Source organism: Triturus cristatus, chromosome 2_1, assembly GCF_964204655.1.
Source record: "Triturus cristatus chromosome 2_1, aTriCri1.1, whole genome shotgun sequence".
Classification (NCBI taxonomy): Eukaryota; Metazoa; Chordata; class Amphibia; order Caudata; family Salamandridae; genus Triturus; species Triturus cristatus.
In genome coordinates, this window is record NC_140581.1 from 940068254 (window position 1) to 940085442 (window position 17189).

The 17189-nt window shown below is 42.7% G+C and overlaps 1 protein-coding gene across 1 annotated transcript in view; it reads left to right on the forward strand.

Moving 5' to 3' along the window:
- KDM4C (lysine demethylase 4C) overlaps positions 1-17189 on the forward strand; it is a 1697337-nt gene that overhangs the window by 943445 nt on the left and 736703 nt on the right. Inside the window, exon 12 of the mRNA XM_085633463.1 lies at positions 12516-12630. Coding sequence (XP_085489589.1) covers positions 12516-12630 — 115 coding nt within the window. The remainder of the gene's footprint in view (positions 1-12515; positions 12631-17189) is intronic.

The window sequence follows — 17189 nt, forward strand, 5'->3', positions numbered from 1 at the left end:
TCAACTGTGGCAACTCCCTCTACGCCAGAACCACCAAACAGCTCCTCAACCGCCTCCAAACCATCCAGAACTAGCTTTTAAGACTAATCCATAACCTTCCTAGAAGAGCCAGCATCACCCCTCACTTCAGAGCTCTCCACTGGCTCCACGCGCAGAAGAGATGCCTCTTCAGGCTCCTCATTCACACCTACAAAGCCCTCCACAAAACCTGTCCCACTTGCATTAACAACCGCCTGGCCTTCTACCAACCGACCAGAGAGCTCCCCCACCCTTGCCTTAGCCCACATCCCTCACAGACGATGCATTGGCTGCGCCTTCTCCTACCTGCCACCAAATCCTGGAACGACATCCCCCTCCACCTGCTTATGCCCCCATCTCTGAGGGAGTTCAGGAAGTAGCTGAAGACCTGGCTCTTCGACCGCCACCTCTCTCCGACCGAGGATCGTGCAAACCACGCAGGACATTATAAATATATAGAGACGAAAAATAGTTGAGAATCTGGACACCTAGCTATTTCAAAGGGCCCTCCATATATTGGAAGCCGTCCACTAATAGATAAAGGCATGCAGCGTGGGCAATGTCGACAACACCATCCCTTATGATACAATACTTTGGGATGGCCTTTTTACACTGTGATGTGGGTACACTTATATCTTACTTGATTCCCGGTACAGTGTCAATCGTACTCTACTGGCAAAACATGGGGGGGGGGGGGTATCTATCTTTTTGCGAAAGGATCTGACATTCAGAATAGAAGCAGTGACTGGGAAAGCAACAGTGAAGGATGGTAGGAATTTGAGGTAAATTTCCGAACTAGGACAACACTATCATAAGAGTTTAGGAGCCAAATGAGAATAGAAGGTAGCTTTTCCTCAAGTTGTTCCCCAAACTGGAGAGCTTAACGCTTGGTTACCTGGTAGTGGATGGAGACTTTAATGCAGTACTTGACCACTTAGTTGACTGTCGTAGGTGATAGGGTGGATGACCTGGCGAAGGAGACTGAAGTCCTAGGAGAGAACCCCACAAAGAAATTAGAGAGACTTTTTGTTTAATTATAGAGTCCATAAGTTGCATTCTAGGATTGATTTCTTTTTGGTTAGTGTTGAATCCTGACGCCTCGGAGAACCGTTCTATTTCCGCAACCAGTGCTAATACAGAGATAGACAAGTCTGTTAGAGAGCATAAAATGTCTGCAAAGAGAACTACCTTACATATACCAGCCTCAGATGTGAAGTCCTCAATTTAATGGTTTACATTTATTCTTTGAATCAGCAGCTTCATTATAAGTGCGAAGGCAAGAAGCTTCAAAGCACACCACTGTTTCGTGCCCCTGGATAGTGAGAATCACTGTCCTAGTTAGCCATTGGTCTTGAGACGTACTCTTAGCGCATTTGGTGGCATGTTTTTCTTAGAATCTGACTACGGTCAGGTTTCTGGCTCCCTGAAAGTTTTTGATACGTGTTATAGAATCAATACATTAAAGTCTTTGAGGACAGTGATATCAACACTGCACAGCATTAAGATAATTACATTAAACATATTTTGTTGATTATTCATTAAATAAAGCAAAACATAGTTACTCTTGCTCAACTGATTAGCCTCCTTCAGCCCAAGCAAATTCAGGATTTTTCCAAGATTTCCCCTTTGCTCCGTGCTCGCTTTTTGGACTTCCAACAGTCAGAGGATGAAGGTTTATTTGGCCCTGCATTGTCCATCACAGTTAAGGGTCAAGTGCCAAGATTCTGATGATGAGAACATTGAGGACAATGATCCATTTTCTTACCTGGCAGGGGAATATTCTTTCGAGGAGAGAGATACTTATGCTATGCAGTGGCGGGATTCCTCCCAGGAGCGTTATCCTTATGATGATAGGGAGGAGGAGCGACATCATTTTAGGGAGCTGTCTGTGAACGTTCCAGGTTCTCTGGTATCTGAGCTCCGTCATATGATTGACGAATATTCAGACGTTTCCCGGATGCATATACTCCTCAGCGGACTTTACCTCCCCAAGAGTTTCCTAGTGTTCTCCCTGGCCAAAGCACTCCCAAATGCACCAGGGAAAGAGTTCTCCCACTTCCTATAGTTATCACGGAGGCTACCCAAGATGCTCAACAACAGGCAGAGGAAGGAGCAATACACACAGACGCCCACGATGAATGGGATGACTATATAGCCCCCATCTCCTATCCCTCCTTCTGCGAATTCTCCTCCTGCAAGTATTAGGAGATTTTATGGACATCTGGAGCGTGCCTCCAAGCGTTTTGATATGCTAATGCCATATAAACGGAATGTTTTCATAAAATTAGCCAGGCACCCAACTTTCTGTATGGGCAATCCCTATTGTTGATTTTCTATGGCAAGAAGGGCTAAAACTAATGAGAACACCTGCTTCCGTTCCAGCTGTAATTACAAAACTGGATAAAATATACAAGGCTCCTGACAACTCTCTCACATGCCTCATTGGTCATCCGAAGCTGACACTGGATTCTGTCATCATGCAGGCAGCTTAAGGAAGAACCAAGAATTCAGTGTCTGTGTTCAGCTGCACCGGACAAGGAGAGGCGCCGCCTCGACAATATTGGTAAGACGTTCTCTGTGTTGGTGGCTACCTCCATTAGAGCCTTTAATGCCGATATATGTGGTCAGACATCTCTACTCTGTTGGAGTATCTTCCAGACGACAAAAATAAAGAGACAAAGGACATTTTGTTGGAAGGAGGGAGAGCATCTTCGGAGCTCATTGAAATCCCCATAGACGTTTCATCGACTGTTTCGCCAAAAGGCAGGAGTGGCGGTTCTGCGTCACCAGGGATGACTATGAGCAACCACCTTTCGTCCGGAGGATTAAGTCAAAGTTCGGGACATGCCATTTGATGGAGAGTGCTTGTTTGATAATCACATAGAAGAGGCATTACATTCCATAAAAGCAGACACGGACAAGGCCTTAGGCAGTCTCCAGCAGTGCAGCTTTCAGTCCGCGCAGGGTAGAGTGCGGGGTAGCTCTTATCCCGTCTGGAATTGCAACAGCGGTACCAGCCATATCCTCAGAATACCTATCAGCCCTACAACCGGTCTTTTCAATCCAGCGCTCCACAGTCTTGAGACCGGCATGACGCAAGAGGCAGCAATCTGCTGGAAAGTCCCAAGACTCCAATAGGAGGCAATGAAGTTCAGCAGACCCCTGCCACCATAGTCCCACGCCGTGATCCAGTTCTTCTCCACATTCTTTCTGCAATGGAGCTCCATTTCTTCAGACAAATGGTTTCTACACATCTTCCAGCATGGCCACACCCTGGAATTCTTTCAGCATCTTCCAAATGTTCCACCACGGAAAGTTCAGCTTTCACCTTCCGGATCTCAAAAAGGAGATACAATCGCTTCTTCCCAAGCAGGCCATAGAGGAAGTACCCCTCAGCCAACACAATTTGGGGTTTTATTCTCACTTCTTCCTTATCAACAAGAAAACAGGAAAATGGAGACAGGTCAGGGACCTCCAGAAAGCTGAACAAGTTCATCAAAAAACAATCTTTCAGGATGCTCTCTCTTCAGGAGATTCCTCTTCTCATGGAGAAAGGGGATTATCTGGCTGCACTCGATCTTCGCGATGCCCATTTTCATATTCCCAGCCACCCTCAGCATCGAAAGTGACCTTTTTAAGACGTTCAGGTCACCAGGTGTTTCTCTATCTGGACGATTGGCTCATAAAAGCTTCGACTTTTCAAGCGGCCGAAATTTCTTCAATAGGGATCTCTTCCTGTCTCTAGGTCTTCACATCAATCTGGAAAAACTGTCCATTATTCCAGTCAAATCGCTGATTTTTCTGGGTACACCTCTCGACCCAACATTAGATCGGTTTGCTACGTTCCTCAACAAAATGTGCCCTCTTCGCAAGCAAGAAACCTCATCCAAAATCGTGAGGAGATGTCTTTCAGTTTCTTTGGATAGGAATGTTCGCCTACGCCTTTTTCCTGTTTCCACTCATTCCTTGAGTACTTCAGAAAATGAAGAAAGAGCCGTGTTGGCTCATTCTCTTTGCTCCCGGATGGGCAAGACAATTCTGGTACACCTAGCTGCATCGCCCATCAGAGTGTACTCCGATTCTCTTTCCTCCAAGGGAGGATCTTCTCTGCATGAACCAAGGTCAAGTTGTTTATCCACAAATTCCCGCTCTTCATTTCTTGGCTTGGCTCCTCACCATGCTGAATTTGGGGATTTGAAGCTTTCCTAGGAGTGCACTTCGATACTTCAGAAGTCCCGAGCTCCTTCCATGCTAAAATCTTACACAGCTAAATGTAAAAAAATCTGTACTTGTTGTATCTCTCAAGCATTGCATCCTTTTTTTATCATATCCAGAGCAGGTGGTGCCTTATCTCTTGCACCTAGCCAAGTCAGGTCTTTCTCACTCTTCCATAAAGGTTCATCATGCTTCAATTTCTAGGTATTCAAGGCGTTCAGATCAAGCTTCCCTGTGGTCTAATCAACTCATCAAATAAGTTATGAAAGGACTCTTTAGAGCTTTTCCGCCTGTTGAACCTCCTCCAGTACTGTGGCAATTAAATACAGTCCAGTCGCAGCTAATGCGTCCTCCTTTTCAACCAGTACACAAATGCGAATTGAAATTCCTTTCTTGGAAGGTGGGTTTTCTCTTGCCCATTACATCAGCCAGATGTATCAGTGAAATCCAAGCTTTCACTATAAAAGAACCATATCTTCCATTTTTGCTAGACCGGGTCATTCTACGCTCTAACCCTTCTTTTATACCTAAGGTGCCTTCAACTTACCACCTCAATGAGCCGTTTGTCTTACCAACATTCTTTCCTTATCCATCCTCAGCAGCGGAAAGGTTGTTGCATTCACTGGATATTAAACATTGTTTAAAATGTTATCTATAAAGAACAAAGATCTTCCGTAAATTCTCTGTTACTGATCTCTTTCTCGGCACCTAGGAAAGGACAAGCCTTAACACTGGCCAGCATTGCTCTTTGGGTCACCTCAACTATTGTCAGTCAGTCAAAATTACTTTATTCGGTTTCATAACAAAAACCATAGAAGCATATAAATATATACAATATAAATAACATTTAGCATTAAACACTACAAATGAGTTAAAAAGGCATACAAGGTACTGGTTACAATTCATGAATTACCCAAATAATGATTATGTCCAAGAAATTTTCTTCCTTAATCTCATTGAGATTGCTAGAAATTTGGCAATATTAAAGATCTCCCACGTTGATCCCAGCAATTGTAAATATAAAAGGGCAGGTTTAACTTGCCTAAAACCTTTCTCCTTAATAAGGGGGATAATATGTTTTTTACGAATGGGAGACAAGTGTTTACAAAAGAAGATAAAGTGCACTGTATCTTTAAGGGAAAATCCGTCACAAGAACAGATTCCCAAGTCCTTCTCCCTTGACCACCCTGGGGAATCGGTGAGCAAAAGATGAAATTTGTTCAGTCTGAACCTGGTAAGTAAAAAACGATGATTCATGTTGTTAACAATGACCAGGTAGGGTTCAATACTGTTTGAGGTGATTAATAACTGATGAGCCCTGACTGAAGGTTTAAGTAGCTCCTTATCTTCTCTTTCTAAAGTTATCCGTTTTTTGTGTTCAGCTTTCACCCATTTTAAGTCCCCCTTAGTTAGACTGCCAGGTACATCAAATAGTTCTGGACGACCTAGTTCTCTGGATAGATTCTTAACATAGTTTATCCAGGGGATGGAAGTGCCATACTCAAGAGATAAACAATCCTTTAAGATCGCGTGGTTTAATTCCAAATCAGGGTTTAGCCAGGTTGTAATCCATTTTAACATGGGAGCTAGAGCAATACGGTCCACGAGGTGATCTAACCCGCATTCCTGATGAGCAATAAAGGCAGGGGTTGACTGAGGTAGAGATAAAATAGATTTTATAAATTTGTCCTCAACTATTTGAAGAATTTTTACATCTTTAATTCCCCATAAATCAGCCCCGTACGTTGCTATGGAAAGACATTTAGCAACATAAATGTTCAAAATGGCCTGCATGGGCTTCACCCCCAATTTGCGGGCAAAGTCTAATACAGCTAAGGTGGACCTAACAAAAATATTACGCTTAGCCGCCAATTGCGGAGACCAATTAAGACTATCATCAAAGATAACCCCCAAATAGGGAAATCTGCTAACGCGGGATAAAACATGCCCTTCGCAATACAAGCTCTTAGCTTTTTTTGCTTTACACCCCATAATCATAACATGAGATTTGGAAAAATTCACACTGAGATCAAGTGCTTTCATAAAATTTGCAAATGAGTCCAGCAAACGTTGCAGACCCACAGGAGTACGTGCTAGCAAGGCGGCATCATCGGCATATAGTAATGCCGGAATGGAAAATTTGCCAGCTCTAGGAATGTCCTTGCACGATTTGGTCAAAACAGCACCTAAATCATTGATATATAAAGTAAAAAGCAGGGGGGCTAAAATACAGCCCTGTCTAACACCATTCGTAATTCCAATCCTACTAGTACAGTTACCCAGGCGGTCATATCTAACGGTGGCGGTGAGATCCCTATGTAAATCAGCCAGGAAAAATACAATGTTTTCATCAATGCCACACTTAAGAAGCAGATCCCATAGCTTTGACCGGTTTACTCGGTCAAAGGCCGAGGACAGGTCCATGAAGGCAAGATATAATTTCCCTTTTTTGGCAATAGTGTATTTGCCTATTAGTAAATATAGGTTCAGACTTTGATCTATAGTACCTCGGCCTGCTCTGAACCCATATTGTAGGCAAGAAAGGGTCTCATTATCCTCCAACCACACAGTTAGTTTCCCCAAAACTACACGCCCTAGGACTTTGACTGCAGAATCGATAAGGGAGATAGGGCGGTAACAACTGGGATCCCCCCTGCAACCTTTTTTAAAAATAGGTATAATCACGGATTCAGACCAAGTATCCGGGATGCCTGAAACACAAATCCTATTAAAAACATTCATTAAAACCACAGACCAAGTCTCAAGGTCAGTTTTATAAAGATCAACCGGAACACCATCCGGGCCCGGGGCTTTGTTGCTTGTCATCTTTTCAATGGCCTCGACTACCTCGGTCTTAGTAACCGATAAAGTATATAGATTTACAAAGGAGGGGGACGGGGACTGTGCCCCATTTCTAACCCCTTCATAGACTGACTTAAAATGGGTACACCACAGATCTTCCCCTATGCCGCAATCTAATTGGCCGTTGCAAGCGTCGCTAAAATAGGGTTTGTTCACCACAGACCAGAACTTTGCACTATTTCTAAGAACATCCACGGAAGCTAGTTCCACCCAAGCCTCCTCTCTAATCTCTCGCTTTCTAGTTTTCAAGGCTTTATCATAATCTTTCCTCAGCATAGCAATGATCGGCCTGTTGATAGGTTTACAACGTAAAGCAGCCTTCAGCCTTCTGTTTGCCAGAGAGCAGTTACTATCAAACCATCCCAGGTCGATATTATCATTACCCTTAGCTGGGCAGCTGAGATCAGCAGAGATTTGTGAGCAAATTGCCGAGTAAGCCTCTAGTACTTCATTATTGCCGGCATCCGGGTTCAAACAAGTATTTATCTCGGAACCCACCTTCCTTTTTAAATTAGAATGGAAGTCCTCCGGAATTATTTTGTTCCATCTAATCCTGCGATTCTGGTCAGAGGGGCGGATATTGGATTTATCCGTCCTGCCCAAAGTTTTAGTGGGGATGATAAGAGTTTCTGAGATGCTAAGGACCACAGGGTTATGGTCACTGAAGTGTGACCACATCACCTTGTAACCGTGAATCATATTACCAAGTGCAAAGCTAATAAAAATGTAATCGATGACAGAGTGTTTACCATTCCCTTTAAAAGTGGGAATTTCCTCCGACGTCAAAGAAGGGAGTATAAGGCCGAAGTCTGCTAACAATGACTCAAGACATTCTCCCTGAACAGAGTGCTCAAAATGAGCATCACCTTGGACAGATGAGCCTAATGGATCAAAAGTCTGACAAGTGTCAGGACAGCCGTGGATATTAAAGTCACCCGAAATTATAATAAAACAGTCATTATGGTTAGCGTCTTTGTAGGCCGCCAAAAAGCGTGTTAAAGCTAAGAGATGATCCGTTGTGGTGACTCTTTCAAAAGAATTATAAAAGTTTACGATTAAAAGAACGCCTCCTTCTGACAAGGAAATTTCTACAGCCAGACTGTTCCGTGAACCTGTGTCTATTTGGATCTGTTGACCTGATATACTAGCGGAGATTAAAGTAACCAGCCCACCCTTTGCCCTCCCAGCATTTGAGGGTACAGCTGGAACAAAAAAACTCCTGTAGCCATCAACGAACAAGGTGTTCTCTGTATCCCAGGTTTCTTGTAGACTAATGATATGTCCTGAACCTATAAGTGCCCGCCAAGCTGGGTCATCAATTTTATTTTTCAGCCTGGCTATGTTCCAACTGACCAATCTAAATAAATTGCCCAATGAACCAAAAGTAGATACGTCAAGACTATTATCTGATGGCTGCAATATATTTTCATCACAGCCAGTTGCCCCGCTAACTAGGGTATTACACTCAGCCAATGTCCCTAGTCATTCGTTATCATTTAGATTTGAGAGAGCATCAAATCTATTAGAAATAGGGACAGCATAGTTGTTTAAGCTTGTACCTCTAGAGGGGTCACACAGTGGCGGCCCAGCTTGAGAAGGAGGATAAAAAAAGCCCAAAGGAAGAACATTAACAAAATCCGTCTGGATTCTCACTGACCCCGCCTGTTTCAGTATATCCTCAACCAACCTTGGAGATCTGAAACTTACAACAATACAATCGCCTATCAGACTCTTATTTGTTCTACCCACCCAAGGAACCCTTCTGATCATCATAAAATTGTTAGCAAGATGTTGTCCCAAAACAGTTTTTCTGGATAAGAAGTGGATGGCCTTGTTTTTAAGAGAAGTCCAATGTTCTCTTGTATCCCCTTCCAGTTTTGGGACATTAGCTAAAATAATAGTGTATGGACAGGCCTCAACGGGTAGATGCAGGGAGTCCCTCTTGTCATAGTTAGCTAAAGAACCGGGGCCCCTTTCAATATTTTGAGAGCCTGAGACCAGCGTTTGAGTTGTACTCATAGGGTTTAAAACTAAAGGTAGTGGGTTTACGCCAGAAACCAAGGACGAACCATGATGTACTGGTTGTTGGGGTACAGTGATTATGGTATCCAGCAGATTATTAACCGTGGCAGTAACAGAGTTCAGAGAGTTAATTGCTCCGATACTAGGACCAGGAAGAGAAACCTTAGGAGTAAAGTGTGACTCAATTATATTCAGCCGCTCCTCAATGCGCCTTAGGGTGACCAGTAACGGAGCAGTAAATGATTTAAGGTGCTCATCGAGAATGTTTATGAGCTCTAACATAGATTTTTCGCTGTTTCTAACGGCAAAACTACCCAAAGCTGATTTAGTGCTATCATTCCCTGCCGCTCCCAGGTTCTTACTAACCGAGGAAGGAACCTCGGTAGTGGTTTTATTCAAACCAGGAGCGGGATTGTTAGCCTTAGATAGTTTTGCCGGTTTTCTATTACCCTGTGGGTTGTCCTTCGCCTTCCTTTTCCCCGTGACAGTTTTACCCCCACCAACAGTCAGATTAGACCTGATTCTTAATTGTCTGGTACGAACTACAGGAGAGGTTTGAGCGGGACTCACTAAGGTAGAAGGAGGTGTCATAATTGTAGGACTAACATTAATGCAAGAGCCATTCCTATTCTCAAGTATATGCACATCATCCTCAAGAGTGTTATTTGATGAACAAACTACAGCGGGTGATAAAGGTACAGGTAATCTAATGGGGTCCAATGATAGTCTTCGTTCGACCGAAGCGATCTCTTTTACAATGGCAGATTCTGCCTGTTTTAAATAACTATCCAAGGTCCCCATACCCGCAACCCTTGAACATGCCTTAGATGACCCTTTCGACATTCTTCCACCGAGCAGCACAAAGCACGAACCAACCGACTAGTGATCACCTGTATTGTTCGCAGGAAAGAGGAACACTCCAACAGTCACTTTACAAGGGGCAGTCCCAACCCAGCCTCTATCGGCCTCTGAGGGCCTAAGAGGGCCCGCCCTTTGCCCGGGCTTAGCCCGGCGCCGCCCGCGCGCGTCCCGCGACGCGGGAGGAGCGCCGGAGCTTTATACGCGCTCGTGCGCGTGTGCGGCGCTAGGCAGTGTGGGTAATGAAGTCTCTAGCCGCAAGGGCAGCGATGGCGGCGGCAGGAGACACACAGCAGTACAAGAGCCCAGGGCGCGACGGAGCCGCCAGCAATGAGGGAGCAGTCCGCGACAAACCAAGCCAGCAGGTAGGCAGCGATTCTCCAATTCTCTGGTTTAAAGGTTCCCGCTCTGCAAGGTGAGCGCCGGAGCTTTATACGCGCTCGTGCGCGTGTGCGGCGCTAGGCAGTGTGGGTAATGAAGTCTCTAGCCGCAAGGGCAGCGATGGCGGCGGCAGGAGACACACAGCAGTACAAGAGCCCAGGGCGCGACAGAGCCGCCAGCAGGTAGGCAGCGATTCTCCAATTCTCTGGTTTAAAGGTTCAACTATTGTCTTTTGCCCTGAAAAGGCTGGTCGCCCACTTCCTGCGAAAAAGTAAACTTACTCAGCTAGGAAGGTGGCGACTTCCTCGGCCGTGTTTGCAGGAGCACACATTCCTGATATGTGCAAGGTGGGCAAATGCTCGCCCATTCACGAAGCATTACTGTTGCGATGGCTGGAAGAAGGCAGATGTTGCAGTTGGACAAGCTGCACTTCGATGCCTTTTTGCTTAAGGTAGGCGGCTTGTAGCCTTCTTTGTTCTTTACATACTGGTTGGTTATTTTATACTTCCATGTTGGTTGTAAAACTGCGTGCATGTACTAACTGTTGACATATTTTTCTTTTCTTTTTGGTTCTTCTGATGTTCCAATTTTACGTCATGGTGGGATAGTTTTCCTACTCGCCACCTTTTTTTTTCTCTTATTGTGGTTCTACTGCTTAGTAGTCTGATTCAAGCATGGGAATCTATGAAAAATACAATACTGGAGAAAAAACAAGTTACTTAACTGTACACTGTGGTTCTATAGTATTGATATTTTTTTATAGATTGACATGCAACCCTCCCTCCTCCCCGATTGGGCTTACCTCAGAGTTTTGTATACCTATACACTTGCGCTCGAAATCTGAGGTATGGTGGCTCTGTAGGGGAAGAGAACTCTCACGGCTCTGTGATTGGCTGAACTTTGGATGTTGTAAAATAAGGTTGAAGGGTTACTTAAGTGTATTTTTCTGTTCTATGGAGGTCTATGGTGATGTTTTAATACTGCTATTTCTAATGTTACCGTGGGACTCCCACCACGACGACGGGGAAGATTCAAGCATGTGAATCTATGAAAGATATAAATACTGGAGAACCACAGTGTACAGGTAGGTAACTTGTTTTTTTTTATTTCTCCCCATCTGACATTTCCTGAGAGCAAGAGAGGGAAAAATGTAGAAAATGAAAATAGGGATGATGAGAAAAACAGAAAAACAGTCACAAAGGGTGAAAGCAGAACCTGCAAGCGTGAGACATAGGGTATGGAGCGTCTGGGAGTGAATTAAAGAGGCATGAGGTGCACTTAGGATTGCGCACAGCTTTAGTATTCTTCACACCAACATTTAATTGCTTCACCCGCAGCTTCTGAGCAGAGCTTTGGGTACCACCACTCATTATTCTACAAATTCTGCACTGGGTCTTGACCAGAAAGAGGTTGACTGGGGATTGCTGACCAAACCTAATAAGCAAAAGTATTTATGACCTCCTTGACCATAAAGATCTGCACAGGATCCACACATTAGGCTTTTGCTTAAAACACAGCTGTTGGTAGGATGCCTTTTTATGTTTTACTGTAAAGTGAGGCGACATGACTTACAAACCTTTTTAATACGGATTCAGTTTAAAATTGATTTCTGGCCGTGCAGCTATATTTGAGGGAACTGAAAAGTGGCCCAGTTGATTTGTTTCGATATTGGATGCCCATCTCTGGAACCTTGCCAGCCCAGCAAGGATTCTCTTTTTGATTTCTTTAAAGTGCATTTTGTGGTTTTGCTTTATGCCTGGCCTAAGATCTGAAAGATGCAAAGATGAAACGAGCTTCAGACATTTAGATATCTTTCTCTATTAATCTTGAAGTCCAGGCCACGACACATACCATATAGTGAGAGGCTTTACTTTTTTACAGATTCCTATATAAGGTTGCACTCTGAGAAAGTGCCTATGTGTAAGAAGACTGAATGGAATAAAATTCAAGAATAAATAGGATACTGATAGGAGGATTGCAGGGTGTGATTTAAAGTAAATTATTAGCACCATGAAAATCACTTCAGGGAAGGAACTGGTGACACCACCATGTACAAAAGGTTGAGGGGATATGGTGTGAAACACATTTTTTGCAGTCACCAAGCACTGTTAAATTGTGTTGACATTTTTAAGTAACTCTACTTTCTTTTTCCAACAAAGGGAGTGAAAGAAGTTGAAAAGTGGCAAACTTGTAAGAGTCGACGCAATCCATTGAATAAACCCCCCTCCGATGTTTGCTTCAACATACACAACCTGCAGACAAAATGTAAAGAAGGTAAGGATTGCTGTCTTGTGGATTTTTTTCTGTAGCATGTCATGGATATACTGGTTTCCAGTACGCAACTAGATACAGGTGGCTGTTTAGATAAACTTATGTAAGAAGAAAGTCCTAAAGAGAGAAATCCATTTGCAGTGATATGAAGAAGGCACTCAAGTATAATTGAACTTATTTGCAACAGTACCTTTGCAGTCCTGGGTGTACATTAGTCTATTATATACATGCTGATCAAAGGTATCTCTAGGGCGTATGCTGTTTGGGCATTAAAACAGTTCAAATTAGTTCTGTTTTATTGCTTGCTCGCTGAATCTAATTAGAAATAGGAACACCCATGTTGCTCTGCAGGTGTGCTTTCAAATATATTGTTGAAGCAAACAACATTTTAAAAATGATTGTTCATTAGCATCCTTCTACTATAGCAATACTTAGTCAAGCTGGTAAAGTTCAGATCCATTTTTATTGTGTACATTTGCAGCAAAATTCCGCTACACATTAGTCGGCTGAACCTCTTTTTCCTTACCTTTTTCTAAAATTCGGGTTTTGGAGGTAACCTTTGAAAGAAAATTTGTCGCAGAATCACTTGTGTAAATATGTAGGGGACCTATGTATTCATGGGATTTTTAAGACACTGACCCAGCAGAGGGCGAGGGAACTAGTGGGAACTAGTGTCACGGTCACCACTGACCATGTTTTATTACCTTCACCTGCACAATTGTCAGATTATTTTCCTTCATTCCAGAGGTGCACCAAAGGAGTTTAAAGTGGTGTACTGCGTCTTGGCCTTTGAGTATCCGAGGCACTGTGTCTAAAATGTATGCTAATTTGTTGGTTGCTAGATCTGCTACAGTGAGAGGTTCCCAGAACTAGGATATGCTTTGATCAGGGCTGCATCATGTTTACTTACTAAGATGATGTCAATGAATTATAAGCTTAAATGATTGCATTTTAAAGTCCTCCGTGAAGTATATGTTCCAACACAACAGATCCAGCTCGTTTTGAAGCGTATTGTTGTGTTGTAAGTGGAGTTGGTTCTCTACCACCTGGTGTGGTAGTGTTTCCTGATAAATGAGAACTTAAAGATGTCTATCGAGCTGTCTGGCATGGCTGATATACCTCTAAATAGGTTCCCTGAGATTTGGCTGCTGCAAGTGTTCGAAGTGCAGCTCGTCCTTAAGTGGCAATTCACATAATAATGCTGTTGAGAAGGGGATAGCTAATGGGTTGGCTTAGAGCCCTTGAACCACCATTCTCTGAATGCTGAAGGGATCTGTTCTATCTGAATGGACTTGATGAGACTTACTGCTATCTGATTGTGCCGATTGCTAGGCCTAAAAAATTTGGGTAGCGTTGTCTGCATAATTCCTGAAGAGACCAGTCAAGATTTAATAAATACTAATGTAGGACAATACATGATTTACTGAGGAAGGTACAAGCACCCCTAACTGGAGAAAGTGGGATTTCAAACAGGAATTCCTTGTTAACTGTTCTACAACGACAAGTTCGCTATGAAGGTAGAGTATAAACACTGGGTCATCAAAAGCAGAGGTCATTCAATTTTAAGAGTCATGTGGATGGTGTGGTGTTAGCATTATGGTATACTCGTGTTACCTCTGCTGCATTAACTTTAAGATGACATTTTAGTGCTGTGGTCTGTCAGGAAAACTTCCATTATCATTTAGCCGTCTCAGATTTTAGACCTCGCATAGAAACAAACAGTAATTAAATACAAAGTTACAAAATAAACACATTAAATACTATATCAGATATGACATCAAGATGGTGAGACTGCCCATTATGCAGTGTAAATGGAATTACTCATATGAGTCAGTGGGCTGTGAAATTCCGTGCTCATTGCCGTTGTATGTCAATTTAATGCACATATGTTCACAGAGTAGACCACGGAGTAATCAGTAAGAAGAAAGACTGTTGTACTTGCATTGTATTAAATTATTTAATGTGGAGGGAACATCTCATATTCCAAATCTAGCCTTGGTGTAAACTGAGCAGGGCTGTTCCTTACTGTATTTCCTGAATAGGCACAATAATTATTAAATATGACGTTATAAATATAGCTTCAGTAGTGATGGCGGATTTCTGTCACCTGTTGATTTAAAAAGTATTATAAGTAGTTGACACATTCAAAATATTTTATGACAGTAACAGCGAGAATAAACACCCCGAGTTACTGCCAATGTGCATCCAAATTATCTGGTTGTCTACTTGAAGTCAGGCGCTTAGTTTCACCTTTGGTTACTGAGGCAGTCTACAGACAGTTCTGTAGCACACATTTGGACTTTTAGGTCAGTCAGCATTGATATAAACATTTTTAATTGATTTTCCTAAAACATTTTGAAAGGGTCTCTGTGCAGTAGCATAATAGTAGCCCCGGCGGATGCGGCAGGGATGTCCCCGACCACCCTGGGGTCCCATCCAGCACGGGCGGAGGGCCCCTGACCAGCAAACTCCTGACTGGGTCTGCAGCGCGGGGGCACCCTCCATCTACTTTGCAGGACGGCCTCCTCACGTTTTGTTACACCACTCCCTCTGTGCTGCCGTTTAGGCTATCCCTGCCTTCAGTAAGTGAATAATTACCAATTGTATTGGTATGAACCCAAAACAAGGTTCCTGTTCTCACCAGGGGCAATGTCCTAAAGCCTGAGTCCTATCTTTCAGAAACTCTAGGATGATTCTACTATTTGTTCATTCTTTTCTTACAAATGTTGCATAGTGGTGTTGAGTGCTTAAAGAACTGGATCAGATTTGTAATTGTGCATTTCAGTTCTTCCTTCTACGCTGACAAACTTTGGGTCACTCTCACTAACACGAAGAGCATGATTGATATTTCTAGGTCATATAATTGTGGCAAGTAAAGTAATCTTAGAATTAATTTCTTTGGTTATCTTGGTTTGGTGATAGTTCCTTTATTACCTGTTGGTGGGTAAGCAGCAAACAATCGTGTAAAAATTTTGTATTTAAAGCTTCCCACATAGCATCTATGTAACCTTATATTTTAGGTGCTATATCCACAATGCGCTCTGCAAAGAAAGTGATTCATTTGATTGTACTTTTTTTTTTTTTTAACGAAACAGTATGATGCTTATAGATAGACCCAGGTGACTGCAGCTCAGTGGTTCATTGTGGTGTCTTTTATGCTAGAGGTTTTTAGGTTGCTAGCCAGAGTTTAAACTTGATGCAAAAAAATAGAGTAGTTTCTCCCAAAGAGCTGTACAGCTTTGGAGGAAGGAAATTAGTATAGAGTACTCTTACTCTGTAGATTTTTGGGGCATTCGCAATTCATACAACTGACACCTCAAATGTGAAATATGCGTACATATGCATTTATCTTAAGGGATTTTGTTCATAATTTTTTAAGTCCGCTGTTGCAGAGACATAACCTAAAAAATACATACATTTCATGACCATTGTTTCATTCTAATTTGTTGTATTTGATATTGGTCGTTGTCAGTATAATCATGCTTTCCAAATTGGATCATGCTGTGACCACAGTAAGAAGTAGAGCTAACGTAAGTTTAAAGGAATGCCATTGTTAATCTTTGAGCTTTTGTTGTAAAAAATGAGGTGGTGTCTCATGCCGCAAAAAGTAGAGCATTTTTGATCAAGCTGATTTGCCCTATGCATTATTTGGTGATACATCAGGGCAACATTTTCTCGCAAGGCTATTACTTGAATATTAGCAAAGCCGCATTTCAGATAGTCCAAATCCCATTCTATTCAGCGGGACGTCGTCTCACTGAGGAGAGGGTCACCTTCTCTCTGGTATCAGACTACCTGCACTGTCTCCTCATGATGCTATACAGCACTTCATTGCTCTCGAGCAGGGTTCAGACTTTCTAAATTACAGTTCACACTTGGAGGACAATGCACGTTTCCTTGGTTCTGAGCTTCGAATGATGTGAAGAGAGGAGGGAGTGACAAACGACCGACAGAGTCTGAAATGGAGGACTTCACATGCACTGCCAGCTTTGAGGAATAGGAGCCCGACACCAGCTTCAGTGCTTTGTGCTGCATGTCATTCTCCAGATGTTAATAGTCTTTACATAATGATAGCTTGTACTTTAGAACGATTTTATTAGCTTGTGGTAATATAGTACTTTAAATGCAGTTAAATACTTTTACATGAAATGAGGTTAACTTGTGCTTATTTCAGCAGTAAAAAAGCAAATTCAGCAGTTAGTTGTAAATGGCTCCTGAATGTTTATTGATCAGTGTTAGACAACACATTCTGTGGAAATAAAACTTAGGGAATCTTTTCTTTCTTATTTACCTTAGCTCCAAGGGCCGTCTATTCTAGGTTTCAGCTGTAGAAACATAGCAGTACTTTGCCTAGATGTTTTTCATGAACTAAAATAGTGTTTTGTGTGTCAGAATATTCTGTCTGTGAAATCTCACTGTTTGTTGTCTGTGATCGCAAGTGGATATCAGAATAGGAATTTCACCTGTTATTTTAAAGACAGGCTGGAAAGAGAGCTTGCAATTGAATTCTTGAAACTCTCTTCCATTATTGTGTCTGCAACATGGCAATGCGATGGTCGTAC